The sequence below is a fragment of the Apteryx mantelli genome, chromosome 15 (assembly GCF_036417845.1).
Source record: "Apteryx mantelli isolate bAptMan1 chromosome 15, bAptMan1.hap1, whole genome shotgun sequence".
In the NCBI taxonomy this organism is placed as follows: Eukaryota; Metazoa; Chordata; class Aves; order Apterygiformes; family Apterygidae; genus Apteryx; species Apteryx mantelli.
Window position 1 is genome coordinate 7,504,143 of NC_089992.1, and position 23,621 is coordinate 7,527,763.

Sequence of the window (23,621 nt, forward strand, 5' to 3'; positions counted from 1 at the left end):
TGCTTCCTGGAGATGTACCCCATCTCATCAACACTTCATGAACAGCTGCAGGTCCTGCAGGGTGGCAGGAAGCCTGAAGAGCCCCAGGGAAGCCTAGTGGGTCACACACGAAATTAGATGATCAAATTTCAGCCAGAAAGAGGACCTGCCTGTGAGATATGAGGGGCCAAGGGAATATCCCAAACATTTACAAACTGGTGCATACAAAATGACGACACTGAGGTGACAGGGCAGAAAGCTACCTGATTCCCACTGTCACCAGGTATTTCATGGATATTTAACAGAACGCATAATGGGGCAACTTCCAAGTGGGAGAAACAGAAGATAGAATATATTCAAAAATATATTCCAGGTCAAGTTATGCCCTGTCTCTAAAGCTCGAAGTGCCCCTTGTTGGGGACTGAGAGAGTAGTCAGCACCCAGCTTTGTTTATTCCATCATTTTTTAAAACCTTTTTAAAATTGCGGTGGTAGCCACTGCTCAAAAATAGCTTGATAAACAGGCATGACCATCCCCTGTTTTCCCACAGTGGTTTGTACATAAAGCACACTGAGCTCGCACAGTCTTAGTTTCTGAGTGTCAAAGCAGAAAATTTAATTTAAGATTAGAGAGTCACACTGAAGTCCATCAGTTAGTGTAGTGATATCTGTCCTCTACCAATTATCACTTCAGTATCACAGTGTGATCAGACAACAGACAAATCCACAGTCTTTCGTGCAGAAGTTATTCAATGAGCTGGGAATACAGCCTGTCCCACCTCCCACCATCAACCAACCACTTATCCTGAAATCCCCAGAATCAAGTAGCCATGTCCTCACCTCTTCCCCATCTTTCATGTTTTCTTTCTTGTCCAGATCTTTCTTCAGCAGTTTCAGTAGATAATCAACCCGGGTCTGGAGCTGCTTTCCCTGAGGTTTCTTATCTGTCTCAACAGGTAGGATCTTTGATAAAGAAAAAAAAAAAATACACCTACATGCACCTATCAAACCTCAACAGGAGGAGATACACATTAACAGCAGTCCTTCCAGGCCAGCAAAGGGCTGGAGATGCTGCACCTTCTGGGGAAACAGGAAGGCTTAAGCATTTCTTCCAGGCCTGAGGAGATCCCACAGAGACTCTGCTTGTCTTAGCCATAAGGAAAGCTCCTAGCAACTGCAAGGATCCCTACCCTTGGGCTTTTGTAGAAGTGAAAGGACCCCATGGCTTCTAGTAAGCATGCAAAAAGAAAAAAAAAATTGCTAAATATTGGGAGCTTGCATTGCAAAACTGAGTTCACTCTCCATCTTGACATACCAGATTTGTTTGACAGCCTTGTCACAGCAGGCTGGTCTCCTCTGGTAGTCTGAGACATTGCTACAGTAATGATACAGCCAGAGAACGTTTATCGGAAAACAAGGCTGCAAGGCTGCCATTCTGTGAAGGGTTTCTCAGCTTGTCACCTACGGGTACCTTCATAGTTTATTGGAAATTTGGTGGTGTGTCTCAGGCAACTGTTTCCATTGTAAAAGGCCTTTCTGAACTTCATGTCGGAAGGCTCTCAGCCACAGTCTGATCTTTTCTAAAAACACTAGAAGGGATGTCATGGGAATGCAGTGTGTCGGCAGCAAAGCTGATTTTTAAAGAGCCACGATGTTCCCCAACCCTATGCTGCAAGTCCACTGTCCTTCCACTGTGCTGACACAACAGCTGGTAGCTTATTTTTAACCTGGATCACTTCAACATGGCCCCCATAAACAGTTCTTATGGGAACGGCTGAGGGACAGAGGAACTAAATGGAGGCTTTCCAGCTGGCTTTGCTGCCCTAGCCAAACATTCATGTAACTATACCCTCAGAGTTAACACAGACCAATCGTGACATAAGCAGTGTCAAATCTGTGAAAAATTCTTTTCACACAGAGATTCAAACTCAAGTTCTTGTGAGATGCTCAAGGAAACATCAAGTCATGATTATGCCATGCACCCTCTGTACTGTGCACGTAACCACATATGTCAGCATTACCATTTTCCTCCTGTATCATTTCAGTGTGGTTCATATGGTACTATTCAGAGAAAATTTACTGCCAATCAAATAACATAACTCTGCTTTCCATCAAGCATGCAGCATTCCACAGAGGTCACTGTTTTCCTCGTTACTATTTATTATTATTTTTGGAGTATTACAAACATAAACATCTGGTTCTGGGACAAATCAAACATGTTCTCTATGAACACTGTCATGGACCCAATGCAAGCAACATGCAAAGCAACCTACCTTATCAGATAACTTCAATTCCGGATCTGTTTTAATTAGCTCCCAGTTTCCATAACCATGCTCGTAAATTCCCACTAACAAGCGAGAATCCTCCTCCACTCCCCAGTCTACATCAAAATGGGCAGCTTTGACACGGCACGTCAGGCGGTACCTGAAGGCATTTCAAACATGAGCTACTTTTAATGCTCCGGGGGGTAAAGCAAATCCACATATCTAGGCTAGTCCCTTTCCACCACAAAATCCAGATTCCCTGAGCCTCTTTCTGCATTGCCTGCTTAGCCATGCAAACTCACTTCTTCCTTTCCTCTGGGTCTGTGGGGATGGATTTATGAAGCATTTCAAACTCCTCTTCGTGCTGGATGATGGATTTCACATTGACTTGGACACCAGAAATCTTGATAGTAGGACCTCTTCTTTTCCCAGGTCCTTTCCCTGTTCAACAACAAGCATGCCAACTTAGAGCACTCTTACAGAACGAAGGGTCTCTGGGAAAAAGTCTAGAGACGCAGAGATCAACACCTTGCCCATAATCTCTTATCTCTTATGTAAATATAAGCCTGTCTGCTAAGGTGGGTCCAAAAAGTGAGTTATCTTTCACTAAGTTGTTTAGTTCTGCAGTCTGAACACTCCTAGGATCATTTTCATAAAAATACATCTAAGTACACTGGAGCTGTTGCTTCAGTAATTTTGTTCAGCTACAACAGGCAGAGACGCAGCTGGAAATCCAGTGCAGACCTCTACATCTCCAAACCATGCTGCTTCCTAGAAACCTACAGCACAAAGCAGTCGTATATAGAGTAGCTGACAGCAACAGCTCAGAGGACTGTTAATTGTGGACCCTGCTCTACCACGGAGTACAGAGCACCTGTTTGATTCCCAGTCCCAGAAGCAGTGAAAATATGTTCTGGTTGCCTTGTGGCATTAAACAAGCTGGTGGCTTCAGCCTCTCCCCTAGAAAACTCATGTTTGGCAGACACTAATGCACCGAGATGGCACTCTCCCGTTTGAGCAGAAGACTTGAGGGTTTCTCTCTGTTGGTGATAGCTATCTGGCAGAGAGGGGATGGTTTAAGCGTGTGCTTGTTCTTTGGCTTTAAGTTGCCATGTGGCATGTCACCCCGTCCAGCACGCGAATGGTCTCACCAGCTCTATGGAACACCCCCAGAAGCATTATAACAGCAGCACACAACTCTTGCTTACCTTCACCTGGATTTTCTTTCAGCTGCTCCTCGTATTCTTGCATTGCTGACACACAGCTGTTGTGGATGAGTTCCCCTAACCGTTTCAAATCAGCTACAGACTTATCCACCAACTCGGCATCCCGGGCAATACATTCCAGCCTGGGCCAGGGGAAAAAAGAATTGGAAGTTTTGTACTTGATATACCACATCTCTGCCCAGACACTCCCTGAGCAATCATTTCATAGCTTTTAATAATCAGTTCTGCACTGCACACTGCATACTGTGCTGAACCACAGCTCTCCACCTCATTGCCTGCTGTGGGCAGAATTCACTCGCACCCAAACTCCCCGGGTACCTACTCTGCATGGATACAAGACCATGCTCAAGTGCGGACTCCAAGACTGCAGGTAAAGAAAACCTGGGACAGCACAGCCTCTTAATACAGGGCAAAGTGTGCACTTCTTGCGCAGTGGACAGGCAGACACTGTGTTCCACCTCCTTTTACAGCACTGCTGCGTGGCTGTGCAGTGCTTCTCAGAAAGCCCCAGCATTGCCTGTCACAGACTTGCAGGGATGTGTAAGCCCCAGCTGCACTTTTACTGCACTCAACCACCAGCCTGAGCTGCGGACATGCAGTATACGTACGAACGTAAGAAGCCTGCGTGACTGGAGGGAGGGCAGGAAACAAGACAGTTTTAGTTTGTTCTGTGGCCTAACAACTGCAGTACAGTGTAGGGGTAGCACAACAGATCCAACCCTTTGGATTTTCTGCTGTTAAAGCAAAGGTGTAAACTGTCTGTCTTGGGAGCAAGTGGCTCTCGCTCCAACTGCCCAGTGTTCCTTTATGCCTTCCCAGTTCTGTATTAACTCCATTTAATAATGGTCAAAAGCTAACATCCGCTGTCCTTCTAGCTTGACTGAAACTAGTCATGCCAAAGCCCATGCCCAAGCCTTGTGTTCCCTAACAGAAGAGCACAACCAGCTGAGAAAACAAGGTCATTTCTCAGACCACCTACGCAGGGACTGCAGCCTCAGCTCAGAGACCTCAGTAAGGGCTACCGCTTTCCAGCCCCGCCTGGGCATTACTTGTGTTTTCAGGGCAGAGGTCCTTTCACTGACTGTACGATAGAAAACAGCTTTGTGCTGTTTGGGGAGTTTGCGTCAAACACCCACAGCAGTGTGTGCACTGCAGTGCTTTGAAACACAACATCCCCTGTGATAACCCTCCGGAGCCACGTTGGGACTTACCGTTCAAGAGGCAGTCCAAACTTCTTATAAGCCTTGATAAACCTAAGTGAAAAACAAAAACAAAAACCAAAGCAACGGCTGTAAAAAAGTGGGTTCAGTATCACAAACACACTTGAACATATTAATTACAGCCTGCCCTGTTATCAACCTGGCATTACAGACTGATTAGCTAAGAATCACTCAGGACTGGAAAGCTTAATTCATTAACCCCCACAAAGAGTTTTGTGACTTCTGCTGGAGAAGAACACAATATTATTGTGAATGTTGGAGGTCTGTCAGGTGAGAAAAGAGAGTCATATTTTTAGTGTAAAAAAATGAAAGAAAGTCTTGGCTCACACCATATTGGTAACTATTAACTTCATTTTTCCAAGGAGAAAAGTAGTATTAAATCAATGTCATTAGTAATTTTAACACTCAGGCTGTAAGTCTAACAGCCCATCACAGAAGAGCCAAACACAGAGCAATCTGTCACAGAGGTTTGCAGGCAAGGAGTGGTATTTATTTTTAAGTCTTATTTTTTATTGTGAAAATCACTGCCATGGCTAAAACACAGCTTTAGGGCAAGAGTCAGACACCTTTGTTGCAACTGAACAATGTCTTACATTGGGAGTAGACCAAATGGCTTCAACTACAGATTATTTTTAATCAAGTATTAATTCTTCCCCTTCTTTTTTTCATCTTGTGCTATTTCAGCCTCCTTCTGCTAGTGTACAATAACCTACATGTTTGTTATAGTTCACAGTGCAACATCTTCCTTCCCTATGGTTTAAGGGCTGGATATGGGGCAGCCACCACAATGTGAGAAGTCTGACAATCTTCTATTTAAAAATACATCAGCTCAAAGATGAAGAGAGAATCAAGGAAAACTCACACAGCCCCCTTTCCCATCCTTGGCTGAACCTCTGGGCAGAGCCGTAAGACAAAGACCTTTGGGAAAGGCTCAGGGATTAGAAGATACGAGAAGAAAACAATGCTGCCCCCCAACTGACTTGAGGGACACAGTGCAGAAGAGGATACATTACTATTCTATCAACTGGACCACTTCTTCTCATGGGGTTATATTGCCAGATAGAGCCTGCCTTTCACTTAAGTTAAATCAACAGGACTATTGCCAGAAAAATATCAGGCAGGCCAAACTCCTTGGCTTCTCCAGCTCTGTATCTCATGGCAGCTCAGATCTCTCATGTATAATATGGAATTAGCTCAACCCACTCAGCCCAGTAAGGGTAGTTACAGCACGGATTAATTTTAGGAAGGAACCAGTCTCACTGCAGCCTGACTAAAGACAATCCAGTTCATTTTGCACAGACCTGAATGTCAAGGTCATCAGCTGGTAGCAAAATGAATTATACAGATGTGCAGAAGAAACATTACCTCTCCTCCCCCTCTGTTTAGAAATGGTCTCAACAACACCTGCAAGATTCACTGAGCAATTCACCAAGAAAAAATGCTTTGGGAGAAAATGGCCCCAAGCAGTTAACTCTGAACAAGAGAAGCTGTCCCAGTGAACCAGCTTCACCAAAGCCACTGATGTGTTTATAGTTGAACACCTCCTAGATTAATCTGAGGTTTTCTCCACCTGCATGGGACTTCTAAATTTGTTTTCTGAACAGTCTCCTGCACTTGGCACTCACCTCCTGATTTCAGCATCAGTAAATCCTTCCACAGTATCCTTCCTAACACTTCGTGGGCGCCCCCTGCGCTTTGGCCTCTTCTCATCATCGGTATCGTCAGTCTCGCTTTCTGATCCAGACGATCTCTGAAGCCTTCTCTTAGTTTCTGCATCTGATTCGCTGTCATTTGTCTGAGCCTATATGTACCAGAAAGACAGCAGTAAGTAACGAATGCTAATCTGCCAGCACTTTCCATCCCTCCCATGCACTGGTACTATTTGATGTTAAGACTCTGTAAAACACCTTGGCATCTCTTCCTGAAGATGCAGAGGCCCATGTCACCCACCCAGAGAGGCTGGAGACATTTGCAGTTTCTGGCCAACTAAGGCTCCAGTGCAGTTGGCCATCCTCCCTTTACAGCCTTCCAGCCAGCAGTTTCACAATCGTGTTTTGCTTTACTAAGGTATAAGACACATCAAAACACACTGATTTTCCATGGTTTTGTTCCACATTTGCTTAAGCTCCTTGATATCTGGGATGTCTGAAAACCAGAAGTGAATCTGGAATGATGAGATATGAAATATCCTCCTTCTCTCTAGTTTTCACTTTAATGTTTTTTCATAGCTTATCACAAACAGGGAACTGCCCTTCAAAGTCCCATGTTTCGGCAGTTTCCTTGCACATTCTGATTTCTGTTGGATTTAGGTAGATGATATCAGTTAAAAAATGAACTTGGAAAGACATTCTCTCTTTTGCCTGCAAGAGCCAGGTTTAGGCAAAAACAGCCCAGGGAGCCACAGAGTCAAAGGAGAGAAACAGCCATAAGAGAGCACAAACTGCAGTAAGATCTGCATTATGCAGTTGGGTATTTGGTCCTGTGCTCACTACAGGTTCTCTTTATTTTGTCTGTTAACACAAGATGAGTTGTGCCAAATCCAACATGTGCCCTTATGCTGCATTACAGACCACAGGCCAATGTACGATGCCAGTAAGAGACCAACATGCTACCTCTGTGCTTTATTCCGAACCAATTTTGGAGGAGGGAAAGCAGCACTTAGATGGCAAGAATGCTTCCCTCGAGTACTGCCTTTGCCAGCTCTCACCTCCTGCCTGTCAGCTCCTCAAAACGGGCTCTACCTTTTTAGTCGAGCTCCGGATCCTAGGCAGCATGTAGATTTCCTCCAATTCTTTCTGCCTTTCTTCTTCCTCCACCTTCTTCCTCTGCTCCTCTGGAATGATATCATCCCAGTCCTTCTGGGACCTCTCATCCAGCTCTGTCTCTTCCTCCTCCATGGTTGCAAAGTTGGCCACCTTTTATAAGTAAAAAGAACACTTTTAGAAATTCTCTTCCCTGGCAGGAATACCCCAGAGCTGTCAGCTAAGCCTCAGCTTCTTCCCCACAGGAATTTTGCCAACATTTCCATAATTACTTTATAATTGAACTCTGTGTCAATCCATTCCTGGTTCCTTGCCATGTCTTTGGGCTAACAGCTCCTGAGGAAGTACGTGCAGTTTAAGAAGTACTGCTAAGCCCTTCTAAGTTACTGTTTTTGTTTCCAAATTTGGTAAGGCCCATATTTTATTCACAGCTTTCAAGACCACTTACAATCAAACGAATATCTACCAAAAGGACATAACTCCTCAAAAAGCTGCTTTGTGCAGATCACCTCTTATCTGGCCTGATTTGCCCTGTCCGTCACCAACCATACCTCTGTGGCAAGATGTGGGGAGTGCTCTGGACTGCCACGTTCCCACACCCCACTATGGACCAAGGCTCTGTACCTTGAACTGTGAGAGGAGCTCATCGGTGGCACTGGTGGACACCTCATTCTCTCGTGTTTCAGCCAGACGCAAAATCTCATCAATGTCCATCTCCTAACAGTCAGAAAGAAAGAATGATAAAGCCGGAGGGCGCCAAGTGCAGGAAGAAATAGGAGGTTTCAAGAAAGGACTTGTGGGGCATGATAGCTAAATATGCATTACACTGATATAAGCTAAGTAAAGGAGCGCAAATATCTGCAGAGTGTCATCACCAAGGCAGGGATGAACTATCTCAAGTGGTACAAGAGGGTATAAATAAGGGTGATAGGTTACAAGAAAAGGAACATCACGGCTGAGCAGCAGGAATAATTTCCAGACAGTGAGATGTATTAACTGTGTATTGTTTCCCTCAGGGGAAGCTCTGCTACTTGGGCCGTTAAGAGAGTTCATTCAAAGCACTCAATAATAAACCATCAAGCAACACTGCACTGAGGCAGGAGACAGCGACCTATTCAACTTCAACTGTGCTGACTCCTGCATCTCTAGGAGAACAACCAAAAAAAGGGATGATGAAGCAGTGTTCAGAGGAGGCAGGGAGAAGAGCTTTCAACTGGCCATGCTATAACTAGCTAATGAATCCTAGAGGGATCAGTTCAAGGGACTCTCTTGGTGACATTTACTATTTAACCTGCAGCAAGAGGGCTCTTCTCAATGCCTGCCCCCTCCCCCCCAAAGCCCACAGCTCTCTTCCTTCAGCTTCTCTGGGCTCACACGTGTCCTATTCACTGACCTGCTCTTTCATACACAGGGCAAGTACAAAGAGGGAGCAAACACAGACAATCCCCCATGCAGACCTGCTGAGGACTACAAACAGCCATGTTATTTCAGTTTCAAACTACCTGAGGCTCTGACTCTTCCCCTTCAAGCTCCTTGAAGAGATCTTCAGCTCCAAACTTCAGAATAGCTGTCAGCTCCTCTTTGTTGAAAGGATTTGAGCTGCAAGAAGAAGGGATCATGCAAATAAGTTTGGAGCTGTTAAGCCAGCTTTGCTACAGCACAAAACCAAAGTTTTTTCCTAATTAAAACAAGGAGTAAGTTTTTTACCTAACACTAAAAGAGAGTTTTCACTCAGTCCCTCATCTTTGTCCTGCTTGAGCACAGACAACTACTGTAAAGGAAATAACCTCCATCTTTTGATGGGAAATGGGGAGAGTCTGAGGTCACTGCGAAACTGCAGCTATTCAGTGACATCACTGACAGGATGGTCTCTGGGAGAAAATGGAGTGAAAATAGATAATGCATCAGGAGTAGTTCTCATTTTCTGGCTAACGCTAGTCTGTGTGTCCAAATGAACAGTTGCATGAGCCCAATTAGTGGAAGCTCCCATTATTTTTTAGCCTTGTACTCCAACAATTGAATAAATATTGGGAGATACCAGAAGGATGATGCTGGCTTTGCCACCTGCTGTATCTGACACTTCTGCCTTCTGCTGCAGTCACTTACTTGGATCGCCCAGAGTTGTTGTCCAGAACAGTTCGGCCAGTGGTGTCCATACGCTGGATTACCAAGTGATCCAGGACCATTTTCTTCTTGGCCCTCTCAATGATCTCCTCCTCTACTGTTCCCTTTGTGACCAACCGGTAAATATTCACCTGAAGGGCAAGAAAAGAACAGAGCTATTTCCTGGACTTGAACATGCTCTGCTGACACAACGATACATCACCGAGTTGTTTTCCAGGAGACTGATCTCCTGACATGGTTTCTTCATGCACAGATGTGTCTTTTTAGAATAAAAACAAGCACATGCTTTATATCTCAGAGGAACCAGTTAAAGACAGACTGGTTAACACTGAACTTGTAGTATGTGTAAGGATAGAGTAAAAATCTTCTGAAACAATCACTCTACATCCAAACTAGCACCAAACTTTTCACTGATATAATAAAATCCCAGTAAAGATGGTTGTTCTACTTTCTAATTTTTTCAGGGCAAGAAAGAACTGCGATTCCTCTGGCTGGCTTCTTGGTTTGGAACAATTCCAGGACCAAAAGCCAACAAAAAGCCCTCGCATCTGGCAATTTTGGGCTCATTTTTTGCCTCTTGGCTTTTAAATGAATTTCCCTTGAGTGGGGGATACTCTCTGGAGTCAAGACTGGAGGTAAAAAGACCATGTTTACAGAAGCTCTGGTGAGGTGGCAGCCTTCACACTGGCTAAGCTAAATGTACGTGCTAAAGACATAGAGAAAAAGCCCTAGGTAACTCTTCTCACCTGCTTCTTTTGTCCGATCCGGTGAGCCCGGGCCTGAGCCTGAAGATCATTTTGGGGGTTCCAGTCCGAGTCAAAGATAACAACAGTATCAGCAGAGGCCAGATTAATACCCAGCCCTCCGGCTCGCGTTGACAGCAAGAAACAGAAGTCCTGGAAAAAACACAGGATAACCAGCTTATAACTATGGACATAAAATAGCAACGGTGGCCTCAAAGGTATGCAAGGAAACGGATGGAAGCTACGTTGTACTTGTACTTCTTTACAATGCAGAAAAAAGGAGTTTCTTCCCACACACTCTGTTCATTTAGGCAGGCCTAGTACCACTGGTCTTTAAGCCAAGGCACAAGGTGAGGCGGTGCTGGCAGGCGGGAGCTGGTGACAGGGATGAAAGGTGTGCTATTCCTGGTGCGCGTGGCTCTGGGCAGGGGAACGCAAACAGGGCAAGGGCACCTTGGAGTCACTTCTGAAGGTCAGACCACGCTGCACACCACCTACAATGGCGGGAGCCAAACACGTGCTCTTTTTGTTGTCTGAAGACTGCTGGCGGCGAGACCAGCTCCAAACACAGGCTGTTGGAGTCACGGCCCAAGGGAACAGGAGAGAGCCAGGACTTCTAAGACCTCATGGAAGCCTCCAGGAGAGGAGAAAGGGCTGTTTCTATGGACAGTCCTGCATACCTGCCCCTTTCTCTGCCACCTGCACCGCTGCCTCTTTTTCACTTTTATTTGTTACCCTTCCTGCTGCCATGAAGCACCCAGCTGTGTCTCCTTCTGTGTCCCCCCCGGTCCAGACTTTTGGAGTAAGGCCGGATATTTATCATGATTGGGCTGACTGTGGTGTAAAGCAAGTGCCCTGCACCAGTCACTGTGAGTCAGCAAGCAAGTGCAGATGAGAGGCTTTCTATGCCCTCTCCTATTTGTCCTCTAGACTTTCCAACACCGGATTCCACTGCCTGCCCACACTTAAAATTTCCCTTTTGCCTCTGCCATTTCAGATCCAAAAACGGCCTCAAGCCGGAGGAGTCTTTAAGCAACTGTCTCATTCCCCAGATTAAGAGGAGAGAATTGCTTAATTCTGACTCTTCCCAGGCTCTTTGGGGCTTTCTGGAGATCTGACTTTCAGCCCTGTCCTTTGGATGTGGGAGATTTTAAATAAGCAATATGGATAGTTGCAAAACCCGCTACGTCTGTATCTTTAAAAGTATCTGGGGTCCTGTAAAAAGAAATGGACTGAACTAATCCCCTTTTGGCAGTCACAGTCTGCAGCTCAGCTATAAACGCCCACTGCTTGGGCATCCCACCCAGACCCCCGGCGAGGCAGGCGCTGCCCACACACAGGAAAGCCCCAGCTGCTGTACCTCAGAGCCGTCGGCGTTGAAGTGGTCCAGCGCCTGCTTTCGGATCTCCCCTTTGATTGAGCCGTCCAAGCGCTGGAAAAATCAACAATAATGATAAAAGAGAGAAGGTAAAGGAGCCCTGAGGAACTGTTGCACCCAACCTCTGGGAGCCCCACAGCCTCCTGCCTTGCCTGTAGCCTGGAACATTTAATCATTAAAAATAACCGCCAATTAAAAATAACTGCACTGCTTTAACCTGCTGTGTTGCAAGGGCAGGAGGGGAGGTATGTTCAGGCGATAGTCACACAGTGGGTGACACTGCAGCTCTCATTACGGGCTCCCAGCCAGGATCTCTGTATTTGCTATCCTCTCCTCAGGGTTTATCAACAGACCAAGGCCAAAGCAGGTGCCTGTTGGAGGAAGGGTTTTGCAGAGATGAGGCTTCCCTGACTGAGCTCTTGCTTGCTGGAAATGCAACCCTCACAGCAACCTTCAGGCACTAGCATCAAGTAAAGAAACAGCAAGAAAGCTGGCAAGGCAGCATAAGTCAGATGGAAACAAGCTGCACAGTACCCATTAGCCACCCCAACCAGAGGAGATGCAGATATCAGCATGCCCTGAAGAGTGTCGGGGAGCCAACAAGGGGAAGCCAGTTCCAGTGCTGAGAGCTCTCTGCACAAACCAGCCTGCTCTTAGAAGCAGAGATGTTTGCGCCCAAAGGCCTTTAGCATGTGTGTATCAGTTATCTCAGCTACACAGCTCATGGGCACAAGGTGTTTCTAGTAGGCGGGATCCAAACCACAAGGTGCTTTAGTAATTAATACCCACCAATAAACATTTAAACCCATGGTACAGGATTCTCCTCCTCCTTTAGACTCTCACTTTATCAACAGCAGTACTCAAGCTGTTATAAAAGCAGTCTTCATCTACAACTCTTAAAGGACATATTATCCCCATTTTACATAAGGAGAAACATCTGCAAAGAGACAAGTGCTGTGCCCAAGAGGCAGCATCACACACAGAACGAGGGGTCTCACGTTTTCATCTGGTTTCTGCCTCTCATACATTCCCTTCCTTGAGTGCCACACTGAAATGAAGGAACTTCCCAGTTCCCACCAGTGTATTTCAGTAAGTGCCACCTGCAATCCCAGCCATCAGCCTCTGGGAAACCAAGTGACTCCCATTATCCAGGCTCCCACTACATTTTCTTGAACTTGCAAGTCAACCACACAGTTTTCCCCATTGGCATTTCTCACCTGAAAAGGGTAGTGTTTGATAGTCAGGTATTCTGCCAAGATGTCCAGCATCCTCACCATCTGGGAGAAGATCAACACTCTGTTGCCCCTCTCACGCAGCCTGGTCAGCAGTTTGTCCAAGAGAATTAGCTTTCCACTGCTCCTGATCAGAGACTGAAGAAGTAACAGTCATTCCAGCTGATGCTTTCCAACCTTACCCATATGCACACTACATAGAAACCTTGCAGAGATCCGGTTCTTTTGGGATCATGCTTCTCCCATACCTCTCTAATCGAATCATCTGGATTTACACAGCAGAAGCCACACGTAAAATAAATCATCCAAGATAGATCTTACACTGCATGCACCTCCTATTCTAGATGGCCACAATGTACTGCCTGTGGTGGAAAGGGAGGGCAGGAGGTTCAGTGGCTCAGCTGTGAGGACTATTTCCAGTGGACAGAAGCAGCAGAAGCTAAGCTTTGCCAGATCTTATTTTGGTGGGAGGACAGCAAGAAGGGGAAAGTTAAGGAAAAAAGTGGTAATCAAAGGCATTGCCCACCTGGAGGGTCTCAAGGCCATTTTCTCTCTCATTTTCCTCAGGAGGTTTGATAAGGTAGCAGTGGTTGCAGCACTTTTTCAACTCCATCACGATGTTAAGGAAACCAGATGTGCTGCCCCTTGTTCCCTTTGAAAGAGCCTTGTAGTTTCTTGTCAAAATCCACCTGTAGGCAGGAAAATAAAAAGCTCAAATCACTTCACAGTGCAGAGTGGGCAGGCTGAAGCCTGGGAGGAAAAAACCTTCAGGAACATCTTGTTCAGGCATCAATCCCCATCCCGCCACCTCTGCCTCCCTTCATTTCTTATATATGGTACTGCTTTCTTCTCCTTGCTAAAAACAACCCTGATCTTACTTTTCCTCTTGATATTATTACTTCTTAACATTAATCAGCACCACTATTTGTGAGGAACTTTACTCCCCCAAGAAATATACAGCCCCCATCCTGCAGAGCTGGCCAGATAAATTGTATCACTCTTAAAAAAAACAAGCCCAGTGACCTGGAGATGGGCAGCACAAGGGGAAGATGCCATAAAACCTTAAATTCCTACTGGGAAGTCCCTGATACTAAAGGAGATGGCTGTCATGCTGCATTTGGAAGGACAGGATACTGAACCATATTCTCAACAGAAAGATGTGCCCATTTCTACCAGCACTGCCATGAACTTAATAAAGAACTCACTTGTAATACTGCTTCTGCAAGGCAGACATTTCCACGCGGAGGATCTGCTCCACTTTGGCTGGTAAAGATTTCTCCACATCCTTCTTCACTCTGCGTAGGAGAAATGGCTCCAGGACTTTGTGAAGGCTCTGGTAACCATTCTCTCTACCTTTCCCGTGATCCTCTTCAAAATCCTCCCAGAACTCAAACCTAGCAACAGAAATGAGGAGCAGAGAGGGATCAGAGTATCTCCGGGCTTACTGCACTAAACAGGATCTGGCAGATCAGCTCACACTGCACAACAAGGTAAGAGACCATCAATTTGTGGGAGATAATACAGGGGATAAAAGGTTCCCTCTACTCTGGCTAATCAAACACACTCATGGCAAAGCAGAAACTCTCTGGTTTAGGTACCTTCCAAGTATCTTATTTTTGAGCTCCACTGCTCCACACTGAGTCCTAGGACTGAAAATCACAGGTTATCCAGCACCCTGCTTTGCTCTCTCCAGCCAGTGTTTATACAGCAGCAGTTTCTGAATTTTCCACAGACCCTCCTCGAGGCAGAATTCTGACAACTAGATTTTGTTTTACACTGCTCTGAAGGCTCCTTCATTTTGGAACTGCTGTTTTTTCTAACAGCCCCTTTGGAATGTCAAAATCTGCTTTTCTCCTCTGCTCAGCAGAATGTCAATCTTTCCTTCCTTCCTTTCACAATCCAACAGAAAAAATTGGGTGGGGAAGGGGATTTTTTTTTTTTGCAGTCAAACATCATTTTAGTGAGTCTTGGGGCATGCTTATCTTAGTCTGAGCAATGGATATAGTCCATTTTGTTTTAAAGAAAACAAAACATTTGTTTTAATGTCGACACACAATCAGCTAGACAGCGCTATCCTTGAGCAATACTCCCAGAGACTGCCATAAAATGGCTGGTGAGGATAGCTGAACCGCAATGTACTGGAAACCTCAGAAATGGTTGAGATGATTGCTTAAAACAAAAGTTTAGCACTTTGGAGATGGCTCTAAGACAGTAGACAGGCTTGAAAGACATGATTTGGGTTTCCCCATTCAATTTGCTGCCAGAAATATGCCTTGTATTAGTCACTTAATCTCTGTTTTTTTTCACACCACTGTGTGTTCCTCCTTATATTGCTCTAATTCCACTGAGTTTAATTCAGGAATTTAACTCAGGGATTTCTGCCCTTCTGAACTCCCTCAGGTCTATTTGATGGACAAGAACGGACACACAGAGATATTTTCTGAAGGACCCGAAAGGAGACTTACTTCTCTGGCATGATGAAGTGCAGCAGGGACCAAAGCTCCTTGAGGGAATTTTGAAGCGGGGTGCCCGTGATCAGCAGCCTGTGGTTGGACTTGAAATCAATCAAAGTTTTGTACAGCAAAGAGTCATCATTTTTCAACCGATGGGCTTCATCCACACCTAGAAAGGCCCAGTTAATGCTTCCCAAAACAGCCTGGAGGAAAAAGAAGAAACAAAACAGGTCCCAAGGAGACGCTGGGTCAGATGAGCCTCACCCCACTGCATATGATCTCTCTTTGTAGCCAGAAAGCATTGCAAGGTGCAAGCTCCAGGGCGTTCTGCTCCAACCCCAGTGCTGGACCCACCACCAAAGAAGCTGGACTCACAAGAGTTTCTTGCTAACAAACTTTTAGGACCAGGATGCCCACATCAGTTTTGTCTCCCCCTGAAGGAAAGGTGAAAATTAGCCATGCTGTATAATGCTCCTGGCATATCTGAATGGCCTTTCAGCAAGAACACCTATTTTAATCCACCATTTCTTTCTCCAGAAAGTACAGACCCAGCCCACAGGGTCCTGCTATGTGCCTAGCCTCACCGAGGTGGTGGGAGCAGCAGCACTAGCAGAGCAGAGCAGATGAACAAGCCTGTAAAGTTAAGGCAACCTGGGAGTTGTGACTTTTTTTTTTGTAAGCCCACTGTTTTCACCTAGGACTCAGTGATGCACTGACAGGGCCAATGAGCATCTCCTAAGCAGACAGATTTCTCCTGTCCAAGTGTAAAAATACAGATTCACCCTGTTCACCCTGTGGCCAGTAGTTCAGTGTTTGTTCTCTTCACTAGCCCAAATTAAACAAGGTAAAATCCAGCTACTGCTCTGCCTGGTGTCTTGTAAGCATACAGAATAACACAACTGTCATGGTACCACAATGAAAACACTACAAGGGGTGTCCTGCATTCCCTCAACACCACTGTCGAGCAAAAGCAAATAGGAGCTATATGCTCTCCATCAGCACAGAGGAAACACAGGTGAACCCCCCCCAACTGGAGGCTGGCTTCCCCCTTTGCAAGCCAGACTTCCAGGGAAGTCTAAACAAAACATCCTTGACCATTACTCACCTTATCCTTGAGGAGGATCTCGTATGTTGTGATAAGTGCATTGAATTTCAACCTTTTAGACTGGGAGTGGATCCACTCATATTCACGTATCTGTGAGAGGAGACAAACGTTAACTTCAACCAACATTATTCCAGGGAAAGAGTTAACTATCATTATTTCAGTAAAGTTGTAGCTAGAGACTCCAACCAAGATCAAACCCTGCTGTTCAGTGTGCTGTATGATGAAATCAGTGTGCCCAAGGAGCAGCTCACTTTAGTGCATACATGGGTCAACTGCCCTTACGCAAGTAATAAAATAAGTTCAAACAACTCCTTGTAGTGACACTGACCATCATCTGTCAAACGAATGCATCATCTCAGTACTGACACCATTAGAATCACAACATTTGTGTACCTCGTTGTTTGAGTAAGTAGAACAAAGAAATGAGGCAAACACTTTTGCACTGTTGCAATTTTTACTGCAGACCAGTGCAGCAGTGGATTTCCAGACTCTCTGAGGGAAGCCAGTATTCCTGTGCTGCCTCTAAGGGGCAAGCTAAAACAGAGAAGACCCTGCAGTAGTGAGTTAAATCCAAGCGCTCAGTTATACCAGCTTGACCTGCCCACAGTGCTATCAGTTGGCCTCTCTAGTAGACGGTACATTACATACACTGCCTATTACACAGAAGTTGCCGCTTTGCACCCAGCTGCTCTACCAAACCCCACACACTTTGCTTCTGGATTATGTACCATGTTCCTGCTCATAAGGTCTCCGATGTAAACGACGACGTTTATCTCAGGTGCCCACACTTCAAACTCTCTCTGCCATGAGGTCAGAGTTGACAAGGGCACCACCACCAGGAAAGGGCCATACAGCTGATGCTGATGGAAGAGGTACGACAGGAAGGATATTGTCTGAATAGTCTTTCCCAGGCCCATTTCATCAGCCAGGATCACGCTGTTGTTCCTGAGAAGGAAGATAAAAACCATAAATTCTGTTTGTGTACGAGTTTGTGCCACTACTGATTTACTGTGCACCAGCATGAATAACAACCAATGACACAGACATAATGGCAGCAACGCAAAAAAATTCATCCAAACACGGCTGAGCAGATCCCAGAAACATCCAGACTGTATCTGGCAAAACAGCTTGGACTGCTAACAGACTATGAACGCTCCAAACTGGCAACCAAAGGCAAAAGGAGTGGGGAGTCGTTGGTCTAATTTACAAGGACATTTCTCAAAGACTTCAAGGAGCGTGTAGCATGTTGAGACAGAAGCACGCCTTTTTGTTCAGTTAGGGCAGTCAAGATCAGGACTGATACATCCTCGGCCTACACAACAGCCCATTACAAAATGCAACCAGACCAAGATGGGAAAAATGCTTTTTGTTTTCACACAGGATTTCTTAAGTTCACGCTCTAGACAGTTTCTGCTTGCCAGGTCTGCAATGCAACTGCACCTGATAACATTCAAAATTCTTCAAGCTGCAGAAGCAGGCGAGGTAAAGACCTCACTGGGGAACAAGAGGGCCAGACCTTACTGGGACAAAACCAGGAGACACAAAACGAACGTGGCCTGTTCATACTGCTGACCAGAGCATCACAGAGCATCCGTACATACTTGCACCATGAATGAGCGAGCCAGTTGAGGCCCTCCAGCTGGTAATCTCGCAGCTCCAGGTTCTCACCACCAATGTAAGAAGGCTGTTTCTTCAAGGCAACAAACCTAGGTCTCTGCTTCAATACCTGAAAAAGATGACTTCTTAAGCCCATTGAAGACAAAAACAAGGTAAGACTGAAAACTCAACAATGAAAAAAACATGCAAATCTTTTTATCAATTAATGTCCATCCACATTTTTCTGGTCAGCGCTTGTGTCTGTATTTTAGGCAACCATTCAGCAGCGCTCCAGTCCACCCTCATCAGCAACGGCAGATTGCAGACATGTTTTGTCTGCTAGCCCCCAGCTCTGACGATCAGGGCTGTGAGTCTCCCCAAGAGTGCAGTAAGCTGTACGTAACACATATTAGACAGAACAGCCCTCACTTTCTTTTTGCCTGTGTTTTTTCTCTCATTTTCTCCATCCCTCTCCTGCACTGTATCAGCATCTTGTAGGTTTCTTCTTTACCCAGGCGTGCTGTTTTTTCATTCAACTAATATTAAAACTTTGCATTTCTGCAGCACCTCCTGCTGAGGACCATGAAGCACTCTGAAAGGATTAATTAAGCCTCCCACTCCCCAGGGAACATAATGTTCTCATCGTAGACAGTGTAAATAAAACTGAAAGGGGTTCACATCTCTACCTAAAGCACTGTACAATAACAGTGGTTGGGAAGGATGAGCAAGATGTTCTCTGAAATTTATCCTGACAAAATTTCAGATTCCCACAATCTGTATCATGATTACCCAGCCTGAAGAAACTTGGCAACAAGAGAGAAGTGAGCAAACCTTGCAATCCCGGGTTGGAATAGTTTTGGAGTTGTTACGATTGTTGAAGCTGTCAATGCAGTGCTGAAATTTCTTGCTTATCAGAGCCTCGTCTTCCCAGCTGCATTCTGCATAGGGCAGCCCCATCCACTTACAGAGGTATTCGGGGTCATTTGAGGATGTTTTGCGACTGTTCGCTGCAAAGTATGCAAAAAAGCCCAACACTGAGCAACTGTGGTTCTGTGGCTGAACCACACATGTGGTTCACAAGGGCAGTCTGCACCACCCGTACAACCACAAGACAGGTCTCAGCTAACGGGAAAAGTTCAGAGGGGCCAAAAAAAGGCTCCTTTACCTGGGAACTCAGAATGTCCCGTTGCAGACTTGTTGGTCTTCACAGCTGTATTTAGAGACAGGAGGGAAGAAAGGGTTTAGTGTGCTGGCAGCCAGCAGGGGGAGCAGAGCGGACAGTCTGTCATCTCCACACACCACATACATTTTTGATAAAAATTTTATGGAAATGGGTTAAACAATTTTCCAAGCCCAATTCCCAAAGCAACTGGATGCTAACACCTCTGACTGACATTACTGTGATATTACTAGTGTGCTCACTAAGTCCCATTTTTATTTTTAATATGTAATCATGAATTCTAACTCCTGAGCGGCCCTGTAGCCTAACCACATCCTTAACCACAACATCACAGAAAGTGGTCATCACAGCAGCCAGGTCTGTACTTCTGCTCATCTTCCATCCAAAGGACTGAAGTCAAAGAACTTCAGCAGCAGCTACAAGTTCAATGTCCCCTTGGATGTATTATCCCATACTGCAGGTGGGATCACCAAGGAAGGAGAGGGTAAGTGATTAATACTGCTTGCAGATGCAAATCTGTAAACCCAGATTTCTGTCCCTAAATTTCACACATTACAATATGTGACATCAGTTTCATTCCCCAGGGATATTGGGGGACAAGGAAGAAGAGGAAGCCATACACCCATTCTGCTGTGGTCAGAGATTAAAATTCCCAAATTTTACTTTACCCATTTGGAAAAGTGTTCTGTTCACTTACCAATTACTCTCTCCACTATTTGATACTGTTTGTTCAACTCTGAAGCTAGTTCTTGCTGGCAATTGAAATATTCCACATCTTCAGGTGATACCTTGGCCAGCCTTGATGCAAAAAAACCCCCAAAAAACAAAAAAACACATATAATTCTGTAATGGCATACAATGCTCACTGAGACCACATATTGAAATTCTACTTTGCTATACAGTTCTGTGAGTCAGTCAAGTCTCTGGAGCAGTCTACTGCTTATCTGACATATTTCTCGAAGCTTCTATAAATTGGTCCCATTCCTGGGAAGCAAACGTCAAAGATGTGCATATTCTCTCCCTGTTAGATGGCTCTTTATTCTGCTTCAAGAATCAGTCTCAAAATCAGAATCAAGCAATCAGGGATAGAAGCTGCTACTCTAAATTCATCAGTTTGGAAACACACAGTAACTCCCTTTATAGTTGTTGGGGAGGTCAAAAATAAACTGATACAAAAACTTGCATGTAGAATAGCCCATAATTCCTTTTAGCAAGGCTGCCTTGACGCAGCCTGCAAAGCAAAATTCAACAGCCTGCCCTGCGATGAGCCCCTTTTCCGACACAGCTGCCTAGTCCAGCATGCAAGGTTTCACTGCTGCCTGAGAGCCTTCATGCCACCTCCTGGGCAAGGTGAATCTATGCATCGTTTATTTGTTGTCAGCTACTCCAATTATTAAGCCTGGGAACTGGCAATATTCTGGATTTCTGCCTCTTATCTGTCTTTCAGCAATACCATGGCCACAGATATCATTTCTATAAGGGGGATGTTCATCAGCAGACAAAGAGATACAGGTCTTGTGCACTGAAAACAGTTGCCTGGGATGAAATATGGTGTGCAAGAAGAAATCAAATGGTTTCAGTCCTGACTATGCAAAGCTCTGGCTAAAAGAGATTCTCCCAAGGCCAAATCGCTGGCTGAAGTGAAGCATACCATTGCTTGATCTCCTCCTCTTTTTTCTTGAAGTTTTCTAGTTTTTTCAGGCCCTTCACCTTCTGCTGCTGCAGGGACTCTTCACTTTCCCATGTGCTATGGATGTATGACCAGCCTTTCCATTTGATCAGGTACTGAACTTCTCCCTCATCCTTTTCAGGGTCAAAGTCAGCACTTGGATTGCCATTGGCTTCAGTTGCATACACTGTGGTGGAAGCACCAGTGGCTGCAAAAGAAATCAGGCTGCAGTTGGTACCTTTGTTAACAAGCACTGGACATGAACTGCGTTAGAGCAGAGTTATTTTCCAATATATCCTTTGTGGTAGCACAAAGAATATCCTATAGATTCTTCGACTCCAAGACAGGCACACAAAAGTTTTCCATACAACAGAATCTTTTAAAATCTATCATAAATGCCTTTTCTTTAAATATCGCTCAAAGGTCTCTTGAAAATGTTCGAGACCATTCAGTTTTACAAAAACACTTTTGTAAGGGTATGAGAACAAAACATCCACTTTATTTCCATTATTGCTTTGTCAATGGAGCTATAAAAACTGACTCTATTGGAAGATTTATTTCATCTTTCAAAGAGAAGAAAAGCAAGAAGCCACAGAACAATGAATGCAGCTTTAAAATGCGTGCATGCTAAAAGAAAGCTGCCAAGCACAAAAGCTTGACGTTTAAGCTTTTCAATGCTAGATTTTACAAAAGCTTCTAGAAAACATAAATAAGAGGCAAAGAGTAAAGAGTGAAGAGCACTGAAATAACCCTGAGCCCCACCGGAGTATTCCAAGTTGCAAAAGCATTGCACCAGCTCAAGAGAAACAGAGCGTGCATGACTGCAATCAGAAATAAAGGCTTTTTCCAGAACTACGCACCTCCTTTCTTTCCAAGCCTGATGTCCAAGACTTTCTCAATAGTTTCACTGTTGTCCTGTTGTTCATCAGCTCCTTCCCCAGTCATCTCTATCAGGTCATCAGAATCCGTCTCAAAATCATCATCTTCTTTGTAACTGAGCAAGATCAAAACCAAACTGATAAAAAGCTCTTGACTTCTCCTAGCCCAGAAATACACAGAATGGCATGGGATGGAGCATTTATCCTAGGGTGCAGTGCATGTTCAGCACATGAATTTCTTAAGTTCACCATTCAGTCTTTGTCCCCAAGACACACAGATAGCTACACCGTATCAGACTAATATTCCATCTACTTCATATACTGCCTCTGAACATGGCCAACACCAGATGCTTCATGAGGAGGTGGAACAATCCCTGCAGCAGAAGCAATATAAGACCATCAACAGAGAAAGTCTCTTCTGTCCAGTGAAAGATTACTTTATGTTTAACAGTGAAGGTTGCAGAGCACTGAAAGACTGCATAGGTGCCTACACTGCCCTAGGAACTGTGTCTCACCTTTGATGAATACGTAGCCACAAAAAAAATATCCTTTAAGTGGCTCTGTGCAAGTCCCTTATTAGGTGACTGCCAAAAGATGGGAAGGTGTATTAGCAAATGGATAATGCTTTACTTCTACCATGTCTCAATACCCTGTCCCAAGGCATCACTTATCAGCCACTCTCAGATGTTTGGTCCAGTCTGGCACAGCTGCTCTTTCTCACTCATTTCCATCTAAAAGTTTACAGTCCTTAACTTCATTTTTAGAGTGCTTCAGAAACACTAAGCAAACCTCCTCACACTTCTCTAAGAGAGACTGGTAAATATTCCCTGCCTTACAGATGGCAGAACAAGGTATAGAGAAGTCAGATGTTTGTAGTGTGAATCTGTCAAAAGAACCACATCTCAGCCTGTGGGTATTTACAGGACAGAGGAGGGTCTCTCTGAGGGGTCACACGGGGCATCAGCGAGTTCGGCAAGGAATTCAGTGAGCGCCCTCTTCCCCAGACCACCAGTGCTCATCAGCACGCAACCCCAAACTTCTTGATACCTGACATTTTTGGCTGCTCTTCGTCGAGTTTGTCTCTTGGGAGTCTCATCATCTTCATCGTCGTCGTCATCTTCAGATGAGTCTTGTTTCTTCCTCTTCTTCCCACGTTGGGGTTTGTGAGGCTTTTTAACACTGGTTTTGGCCACTGTTCTAAAATAATATTAATAAAAAGCTGTAATAGAGTGTATTTTACATAAAGGTACATTTTAACAAGTCTTCAAGAAAGCATGAATCTCAAATATTAGGTTCGTAGAGATTTAGTCTCCTCTAACTACCATGGAAACCACTGCATCACTCACTGGAGCATGAAACGGGTAAACGAGAGAGCAATGAGGTCCACTGATTCATAATCAAGAGTCAGATCAAAGAAAAGGCAAATTTACAGGCAAATAGAGATTGCCTTTCCACCCCAACACAGGTAGAAAAGACATACGCAGTAAAAGACAGATTGAACCAACTACTCCTTACCTCCTTTGGGTGGGTCTTCTTGCTTTAACTTTCTTCGGTTCAGGCTCACTCTCTGCACTGGTGCCTTGCTCCCCTCCATCTTCATCCTCTTCTTCACCAGAAACCTCTCTTTTCCATTTATTTCTATGGTCAGAAATAGGCAATCACACTTCAACACAGATGCTTGGCTAAGTAGATATCCAAGCTAAGTTAATGCTAGCAGGCCATAAATATGGGAAGAAGTTCAACACTGCAGTCTACTTGTTCAGGGTAACGCATTAGGGATTTTATGTTGTGATTCTCTGCTTTTAGGAGTACG

At 44.9% G+C, this 23,621-nt stretch overlaps 1 protein-coding gene across 4 annotated transcripts in view; it reads right to left on the minus strand.

The window, feature by feature from the left end:
• The window catches only part of CHD2 (chromodomain helicase DNA binding protein 2), a 61,777-nt gene that overhangs the window by 11,633 nt on the left and 26,523 nt on the right, over positions 1-23,621 (minus strand). For all 4 annotated transcript variants that reach the window (XM_067305590.1, XM_067305589.1, XM_067305591.1 and 1 more), the window contains 26 exons: positions 23,324-23,446; positions 22,856-23,005; positions 21,791-21,924; positions 20,913-21,138; positions 19,959-20,059; positions 19,247-19,291; positions 18,913-19,088; positions 18,087-18,211; positions 17,214-17,430; positions 16,486-16,575; positions 15,393-15,583; positions 14,133-14,321; positions 13,454-13,616; positions 12,913-13,065; positions 11,678-11,749; positions 10,321-10,470; positions 9,557-9,705; positions 8,953-9,049; positions 8,075-8,167; positions 7,430-7,603; positions 6,314-6,489; positions 4,680-4,721; positions 3,451-3,590; positions 2,545-2,683; positions 2,252-2,402; positions 819-941 (listed from right to left, as the gene is read on the minus strand). In XM_067305590.1, the coding sequence (XP_067161691.1) occupies positions 819-941; positions 2,252-2,402; positions 2,545-2,683; positions 3,451-3,590; positions 4,680-4,721; positions 6,314-6,489; positions 7,430-7,603; positions 8,075-8,167; positions 8,953-9,049; positions 9,557-9,705; positions 10,321-10,470; positions 11,678-11,749; positions 12,913-13,065; positions 13,454-13,616; positions 14,133-14,321; positions 15,393-15,583; positions 16,486-16,575; positions 17,214-17,430; positions 18,087-18,211; positions 18,913-19,088; positions 19,247-19,291; positions 19,959-20,059; positions 20,913-21,138; positions 21,791-21,924; positions 22,856-23,005; positions 23,324-23,446 (3,589 nt within the window). The remainder of the gene's footprint in view (positions 1-818; positions 942-2,251; positions 2,403-2,544; positions 2,684-3,450; positions 3,591-4,679; positions 4,722-6,313; positions 6,490-7,429; positions 7,604-8,074; positions 8,168-8,952; positions 9,050-9,556; positions 9,706-10,320; positions 10,471-11,677; positions 11,750-12,912; positions 13,066-13,453; positions 13,617-14,132; positions 14,322-15,392; positions 15,584-16,485; positions 16,576-17,213; positions 17,431-18,086; positions 18,212-18,912; positions 19,089-19,246; positions 19,292-19,958; positions 20,060-20,912; positions 21,139-21,790; positions 21,925-22,855; positions 23,006-23,323; positions 23,447-23,621) is intronic.